Source organism: Physcomitrium patens, chromosome 4 (assembly GCF_059467195.1).
Source record: "Physcomitrium patens ecotype Gransden chromosome 4, ASM5946719v1, whole genome shotgun sequence".
NCBI lineage: Eukaryota > Viridiplantae > Streptophyta > Bryopsida > Funariales > Funariaceae > Physcomitrium > Physcomitrium patens.
The window spans coordinates 12,789,145-12,797,645 of record NC_143413.1 but is presented as its reverse complement, the minus strand read 5'-3'; the positions used below and the strand labels follow the sequence as shown (position 1 = coordinate 12,797,645).

The window sequence follows — 8,501 nt, the reverse complement described above, 5'->3', positions numbered from 1 at the left end:
TGGGTTCCTATTCCAGGGCCAGGTGGGGAGCCCACTCCAGATTGACTTTGATTTAATTACTTATTCATTTATTTGAAATAACTTGCGTATCCTCGACGGACAAGGTAAAAAGTGAAAATGACATGGGCATCAATGCATCATGAGTGCCTTGTTTCATGGGTCCAACCCAGGGTTTCCTACATGTACCTGACTGAGAAAATATAATTCCATGTTATGTCACACTCTGATTTCACAATTTATAGTTTATTTCCACTTATCCAACTTTCGCTGAATTTACTTATATAAGATATCTGCTATTTCTTTTTTTCATTTTAATCTTCTTATTTGAATAATTCTGCTGATGATAGTAAATGTCTTCCTCAATAGACTCTTTCACAGTGCAGTAACTTGATACACATTTGTTTATCAATTTTGATTTTGTCGATCCACATAGATAATCATGTCATTTCCTCCAGATATCAAAGTGGGGTTTCTATTAATACCATAGTTGACAGTGATCAGTGGATACAGATAGAACAAACTCATTATGGCAATAATTTGCCACCTTTTACTGCTTCCATTTCATTCTACTGAGGAACAGTGACAACCTTGCTGGCAGTCATTGCAATCAAATTCCAATCTATCCACTGAACCCAAGAACATAAGAATACTTATCCACTTGGAATGGGATGCTTGCCATTCCATTACCCTGCATTGCATTGTACATGCAAACTTCATGCATGCTGAATCCAGCATCACTCTTGAGTTGGTTCAAAGTGATCAAAACCATATATTTTTATCAAAATAAAAGATCACTTTCCTTCAGCTGCAATGTACACCTATTGAGTAACATCACCAACCATAGTCATCCCATCATGTAGGCCTCCTAACTGCTGTGCTTTTGCCCAGCAGGAAGAAAGGAGCAGAAGATTTCAGCAGCACAGAAAAATCTAGTGGGGGTATTGTGGGTGGAGATTAAAAAATGATAAGATATGACAACTCGGTGCAGATGTTCAGGAGCGTCCAGGATGGACAACTTATCGGGGCTAGCCGGAAAGTAGCAACTTGCAACCAGCAGTCCTCGCTGACTAGCATCCGCTCAAGACGGCGACACGTTTCGCAAATTTTCAATGTGGTTGACTACTGACTGCACGACAGGATCCGAACGTGGGAGGGGGAAATTACGTTGTGGAGGTTGTTTGTTTGTTTGCCTGTGATTGTGTGAACTTTCTTTTCCTCTTTCGAAGCTAGCGGTGTGGTGCGATAGCTGCTAGTTGGAGTCAGTCGCTGGTGGAGCAGCAGACGGGGCTGCTAGGGCGTGGGAATGGAACTGACTCTGGTTGCTAGAATGCTCCAGGTGAGTGTGGTTTCTCTCCTAACCAGTTCAGGTTGATCTGATGGATTCCATTGGGTTTCTGGGAATGGTTTCTCGTTGGAGAGAGTGAGATGGTTCGAAGTGGATTTCTGGGCAACTAGTTGGTAGAGCTTTGTAGAGCACTCCAGTGCAAGTTTCTAGAGAAGGATCACCGACACATGCCCTAGTCTGTTTCTAGTGAGCTGTGAAATCAATGCTAACATTGAGAGCAGTCTGTAAGGTGTGCAAAACTTGTTTGTGGCTTCGGCTGTCAGTTTGTTGAAGTTGTTGAAGCGAAGTTTTGTTGTTCGAAGGTGAGAAGATTTCTCTTCGATGGCTCTGCTGAAATAAACAAACGGTGTTTATTTCGGATCGTATGTCAAGAGTCCCTGCAGGAGGTCAATCGTTGGTAGTCATATGTGCTGTGCGATGCCTGCGGCTTACAAGTTGAGTCTGATTCAAACGCCTGCATCAGGAAAAAGTTGTCGAACCTGGTACATTCCTCATGAGGACTGACGAGAGATATAGTTTGGAAGTTGTAGGTGTCGTTTAGAGAATATTTTTGCGAGTCGAGTCGGTACTGCTACTTGTGACGGCAATCAAGACTTTAAAGTACAAGAAATAGACGTAGTCCGGGGGTTGCAGTGTGGGCTCCAAGTATGTAGCTTCAGTATGTAATCCGGGGAAGGTGGTAAACATGATGTGCGATATTGTCTGGATGTCAGGAATCTGACAGTGTTGAAGCCCATGGTGGAATTTTGGCCCTTGGGGTTCTTGAACATTACATCATGAAGTCATTCCATTGTTGAATGTGAAAACGGAGTAGTGCACAGTTATGTAGTTTTCGGATGGGGTTTCATTTGCCACATCACTGGAAAGTTCCGTGTCAAGAGCATCGGATGCTGTACGAACTGACTGTCCGAATATGCCGTAAGGTTCACAGAAATGTCGGAAAACGAAATGTCTGAATACTTTGAACTATGTATGGTCGTTTTTTCTTACCGCGATGTGTAGTGGTGATGTAAGCTTTTTGAGATTCCGAATTTCGGTGTGGCCAAATTTCGGAGGACCTCGTAACTTTCTTTTTATGAGTGGGAAACAATTGAATTTCTAGTTGATTTGTAAATCTTGCTAGAAAGCACGTCAACCCATGTCTCTAAGTCGTAGCTCTGAACTTATTCTTCATTTCTACATAATGTCGACTTCAGTATTTACGAAGGTGCACAGTTGATAATTTCGCGACGAAATCTCGTTGTGTAATTGCAGTAACTCATATGAGCAAGAAGTTGGAAGATTGGACGGAGAGAAGATCAATTCAAGAGCTTAGAATAACTTGTACAAGCTCTTCTGGTGTTGCAGCGCTAATAAGGTACCATATCGTTGCCAGTTTGAATTTTGATTTGATGTCTTAAGCAGGGAGAAGTCCTATGGTGGAAAGTGTTTCGTGCACGGACACGGCTGTTGCTGTCGAACATTACATGCTCTGTCTACTTCCAATGTCGAGAAACGTATCTAAACACAACTGCATGCACCATTCCTACCCCTGGTGAAATCCTCACACTACGCATTTGCGTTGTACTGTGTGAGTGCAGGGCTAGGTTGCAGTTCATTAAGATCGGTTATCTTGGGTTCAGAGTAGTTTTGGCATTGCTGGCCCTAAATGCGCAAGGAACGTGGGGGCAAGCGCTTGAGATGATAAGCATCGACTGTGGTGCTGCCCGAAAGTACACTGACCCGGGGACAACAATTTCATGGACCCCTGACGATGAGTACATTTCCGCAGGGCAGACCGTTGCGGCTGTTCCAGTAACTGATGGATCATACAGTGAATTGGGTAGTCTACGATATTTCCCGGAGAAACGGGAAAAGTTTTGTTACGTAGTACCCATCAAGCCTAATTCTACGTACATCATCCGATCCTCCTATTGGTAAGGTAACTATGATCAGACGAACACTCCACCAAAGTTCAACATCGCTATAGACTCAACAGCCCTAACTTTCGTAGACATGAGCCAATTTGATGATCAGGCACAACAAGCTGAAGTAATTTATCGAACGAAAGTGAGTGCTACGACTATTTCATATTGTTTGTTTAAAGATCCTACATCTAAGGGCACACCCTTCATATCTTCTTTGGTATTCAGACAAGTGCCAGATCGATCATTTACCTTTCCGCGCACGCTTGAAGGGAATTTTATGATTCTTTGGCAACGACGCAATTACGGTGGTTCTGTTTGGATAAGGTAAGCTCATCACAGAAGTACAGACGAACTTACTATTTGTTACATTTTCGCATTCGATCGTGAGAGGTTGTTCCTAGAAATCCAACCCTGCTCCAGTTGTTTCATCTCATTCGTGGAAGGGTAGATTTGATTATTAGGGAATTAAACTAAGAAGTGTGGGAAATGTTTTGAAATTTATGGAGGTATCCAGATGATGTACTCGATCGTCTGTGGGCACCTTGGGTCGAACCTTCGCCATTAACAACAATATCCACACTGACCCCGGTGTTCATCCTGGTTACTTTCTAAAACCTGTATCTAAAGTGATGCAAACTGCCGTTACTTCTCCTACACTCTCTCCTGTTGTATTACCAGTTAATTCTGGCGCGAGCGACGCCCGTGCCATTGAAGCTACTCTACATCTTTACTTTGCTGAGTTGGACGCTTCAGCCAACGCAACTTCAAGGTCCTTCCTCGTTGATCTTCAGTCAGGAGCTTCCTCACTTATAAACCCTTACAACGACTCGCAGGGGGCCTTCCGCTCGTCGGTGTGGGGATATTCGCAATTTTCAATAACGTCTAATTCAGTTGTTACCATGACTCCAGCACCCGGGTCAATCAATCCTCCACTGTTGAATGCTCTCGAAATCTACCTTAATCGTCCAGACGCAGTCGCTGGAACCAATGAGCTAGACGGTCAGCACCTATATCACTCACTATGCCGTGCCTTTATTTAAGTTGGGTTTTTTCTTTTCATTTGCTGGGTGATGTTTTCCACATGACCAACTAAAATCTCAGTGAATATGTCGTCTTTTTTTTTGACCCATTGGGCCTTCGTTTGGATACTAACATTAGTTTGAATCTTCTTCCTGCTTCTGTCAATGCAGTTGCTGCACTGGAGAAAATCAAAGTGGCTCTTAATTTGACTGGCTGGGGAGGAGATCCATGCCTTCCCGTCCCACTCTCCTGGGTATTATGCAGCCCCGTTACGGCCACAGCAGCTGCCAGAGTAATTTCAGTGTATGTTCTTCGTAGGGTGCCCTTTTGGATAAATTGAGTTTCTGTGCATTGGTTTTGATCACTGAGAGTCAGGTCGCAATTTACGAAGTGGACTTAAGTTCGCGTTGTGTTCTTACAGGAGATTGTCAAGATACAACCTCACTGGCATCATACCTGTGGAATTTGCAGAGTTAGCTGCCCTTCAAACCTTGTAAGTCTCTAGAACTGCAACGAATGCTTTCGATCGGTGTTTTTGTATTTACCAATCCAAACTCTGTGAACCAAAGGTATCTCACGATGGCCATACAACTATGCAGATGGTTGGATAATAACAAGCTAGTTGGCAACACTCCCAATCTTCAGAAATTGCAACAGCTGAAGTCACTGTAAGTGAAGAGCAACCGCACAACTTTCGTCGTGAAATCGTAGGTGAACTGCTTGCCTGGTTTAGAAGTAGTGTGGTATACGGTTTGGATGTTCACTAATCGATTATGACTTAATCCTGTTATGTAGGCACCTGAACGACAATGGTTTGAGTGGCTCCATTCCTGATTCCTTAAGCTTCATTCCAACACTGGAAGAGTTATTTCTTCAGAATAACAACTTGACCGGGACAGTCCCTGACGCCTTGAAGAACAAGTCTGGGCTGAACTTGAAGTAAGAGCTCCAGCCTTGTTACAAATCAGAAGCTTTGAAAGGCACATCTTAATGCAGCTCACGGTTGAGCCTGATTTCTCTAGGTTTTGGTTGATTGTAGTGCTGAGGAACTTGACTGTGGTTGACGGTTTGTCTTCTTCAATGTATGCAGCATAAACGGAAACCCTGTATGTGGGCCTACTTGCTCGAATCCTGGTCCAGGACGTAAGTCGAATGTGGGTCTCACTGCTGGAGTTGTTGGAGGAGTGGTTGGGGTTCTCGTTGTAGGGGGTATCTTGCTCTTTCGTTTCTGCAGGAAGCGTCAAACTACCAAGGGCATGGAACAAGAGTTGCCCAAATCAAACTCTGATCCATATAAATCTGGAGGCAAGGGCAAGGGCAAGGGCAAGGGCGGTAAGTATGTTATCGAGACGAGCACACGACTGATGTTGATTCAACAATTTTTATTTTTATTTTAATTTTTTATGTACTTGCTGATGTCCAACTTGTTCCAGCCATTTCTCATGACAACAAATAGGTCATCTTAATGAATCTCGGTGGTTTGCATCTCAAATACTTCTATTAAAGCACAAGATGAGACTTTTCAGGTGTTTCGAACTTCCTCGTTCCGGATTTGAATGGAACAAACGGGCAAGGGGCGAAGCCATTTTCGCACGCAGAGATAACAGCAGCCACGTTGAATTTCAGTAAACAGATTGGAGCGGGAGGATTCGGTCCAGTGTACTACGGCAAGCTTGCCAATGGAAGAGAAGTTGCTGTCAAGGTCTCTGACATGAGTTCTCGTCAAGGGGCAGCTGAATTCAACAATGAGGTGAGGGTCGTGTTTTTTTCTTTTTGTTTGTTTTTTGTTTCTTTCGGATATGCAGTTTTCCTGTTGCCATGTTCTTGTCTTTATATGAATCCTCGACTGTTTCTTGTGTAATCTGTCAGGAATGTGTCCTTCCTAGCAGAATCCGTGCAACTTAGAAGAAACTGAAATCTTATTTCGAAGTTGAATTCATGTCCTAAATATGTGAGTTTCTCTCAGGTGCAACTCTTATCCAGGGTACACCACAGAAACCTTGTTTCACTACTTGGATATTGTCAAGAAGACGGAAAACAGATGCTGGTATATGAGTATTTGCACAAGGGCACCGTCCGTGAGCATCTCTGGGGTAAGCCTTTCATTGAGCAGCTCCAGGTGCAAGATCGCCATTTAAAATTCGATTAGTATTGTGGTTTCTTTGATAGGTTAATGTGGGGCGCTGGATATTCAAGACAGGGTCTACTGCAGACAAAGTGATCTATCGTGAAAACTTCTTGTTGCCTTCTCTGAATGCGCTGTATTATGGCGCACCTGGTCATGGCTCGATGCAGGGTCTCCGCTGGCTACGAAGGAGCCATTGGATTGGAAACAACGCCTGGACGTTTCTCTGAATGCTGCTCAAGGTACATGATCCTCTGACAGGTTCTGTAGACTTATGCAGGATTGAACACGTGAACGGGCCTACACTGTTGCTCACCCCGAGTGGTTCCTAAATTCTAAAGTCCTCTGGTGCTTGTTTATTCAGGTCTGGAATACCTACACACGGGGTGCAGCCCTATCATTATCCATCGCGACATCAAGAGTAGCAATATTCTACTCACTGATAAATACGTTGCCAAAGTGGCAGACTTCGGTCTTTCAAGGTTAGGACCGGAAGAATCATCTGGAGCCACCCACGTCTCGACTGTGGTGAAAGGGACCGCCGGCTACTTGGATCCAGAGTAAGCTCTGTGCCGCTTCTCAACACTAAGCCATTTCTTACATGTGACCAATCCTCTGCTGAATCACCAACCTTGACCGATGTTCAGTCCTCCAGTAGAATCTGAACTCTATAATGCAATCACTCACTACTCGTTATCACGATCATCAGGTTCTGGTCCACAAACCATCTGTCAGAGAGGAGTGACGTGTTCAGCTTTGGAGTTGTGCTGCTGGAGGTCCTCTGCGGTCGTCAGCCAATCAACAACGGTCTACCAGACAAGAGCCAGTCGAACATCGTCGAATGGGTGAGAAATTCGCTGCTAGCTGGCGACATCGAAAGCATCCTAGACCCCGCCGTGAGAGATTGCCACCCCAACATGGACAGTGTGTGGAAAGTGGCGGAACTGGCCATCCAGTGCGTGGAGCCCCGAGGCATCCACCGACCGTGGATGAGGGACGTGGTGAAGGAGCTTCGTGAAGCCATCGTATTGGAGGACGGCGATTCAGGAGCTTTCTCGGAGATGGACCGGTCCAACAACACTGGGACGAGCATTATTCCGGCGGCGTTTAAACGTGGAAACTCGGACGATCATTACTTCGTCATGGACTCTTCCTCGAACTTGGAACAGATCAACGTGGGTCCTCAGGTCCGGTAGCTTTTACGATAGGTAGTCCAGATGCTTCACTGTCTCTGCGTGTGAAAAAGTGTCCTCTGATGTTTTTTTGGATTCCTTCTTTAGATAGGTCCTTGCATGTGAGGGACCCAGGTTCTCTTGCTTTTGTGGCGATGATCACTATTTCGGTTAGCAATACCTCAGACTTCCTAGTCGACACCCTGGAAACTTTAAGAATCGCTTTAGACCTGAACTCGGGGACCTTATTAATTAACCCCTATAATATTTTATTTACAAAGAGAGAAGCAGCGTCTTGTTTCTTAGGATTCCAAATAACTCAAGCGTCCGATACGCCGATAACCATTTACAACCAGGGAGAATTTATGAATAGCAAGGGTTGCCCGTCGCCGTAGAGGGCGGACGATTTGTCCACCTCTAGACCCACTAGCACCTGCGACAAATAATCAACTTTAATCAAGGGATAATGGATACTTAGTCATTGATTTTAATCAATATTTTGGATAACTCAGCAATGAGTTTTTTGATTATAAATGAGGGTTCAGAGTATCTTTTTTTGAAATGTAATTACGTAGATTATTTTTTTCAACGAATGGTCAAATATGAGTCTAGTAGGGATTGGTGAGGAAACATTTTAAAATCACTATACTTTTAGAAAGAAAGGAATTTGAATTTTATTTATTTTTCTTTATGTCGTGGCAGTAGATGTTGAAAAACCACTCCTTCAAATCTTGTTTCAAAGGAGAATCTTCATTTAATTTTAGTCTCAGTAGGAAATCTAAAACATCCATAGATAATATTTCATATTTAATTTTTTTTTTATTCTCTAATATTTTTCATTGCATTTGTTTAAAATAATCACTTGTTTATTTGATTATTCATTTTTCAGCAGATTTGTTGATTTGGTTGAAAATCTCATAGTTATTCTAGAA

The 8,501-nt window shown here is 43.5% G+C and overlaps 1 protein-coding gene across 6 annotated transcripts; it reads left to right on the top strand.

Annotated features, from left to right (window-relative positions):
- Positions 1–1,251: 1,251 nt before the first annotated feature.
- On the top strand, positions 1,252–8,050 carry LOC112281881 (putative LRR receptor-like serine/threonine-protein kinase At1g67720). Of its 6 annotated transcripts, XM_090249809.1 has the most exons (15): positions 1,252–1,336; positions 2,600–2,702; positions 2,926–3,576; positions 3,759–3,852; positions 4,086–4,251; positions 4,443–4,575; positions 4,694–4,765; positions 4,872–4,940; positions 5,068–5,211; positions 5,363–5,604; positions 5,799–6,022; positions 6,239–6,365; positions 6,568–6,639; positions 6,762–6,957; positions 7,107–8,050. In XM_090249809.1, exons 3-15 carry the CDS (start codon positions 3,341–3,343, stop codon positions 7,591–7,593), a joined length of 2,262 nt encoding a protein of 753 aa, XP_090105935.1. In that variant the 5' UTR covers positions 1,252–1,336; positions 2,600–2,702; positions 2,926–3,340; the 3' UTR covers positions 7,594–8,050. The 6 variants fall into 6 exon arrangements, with proteins under 6 accessions (XP_090105935.1, XP_090105937.1, XP_090105938.1 ...); XM_090249811.1 differs by lacking the exons at positions 1,252–1,336; positions 2,600–2,702 and having other exon boundaries at positions 2,982–3,266; positions 3,478–3,576; XM_090249812.1 differs by lacking the exons at positions 1,252–1,336; positions 2,600–2,702 and having other exon boundaries at positions 3,122–3,261; positions 3,478–3,576.
- The last annotated feature ends 451 nt before the right edge of the window (positions 8,051–8,501 follow it).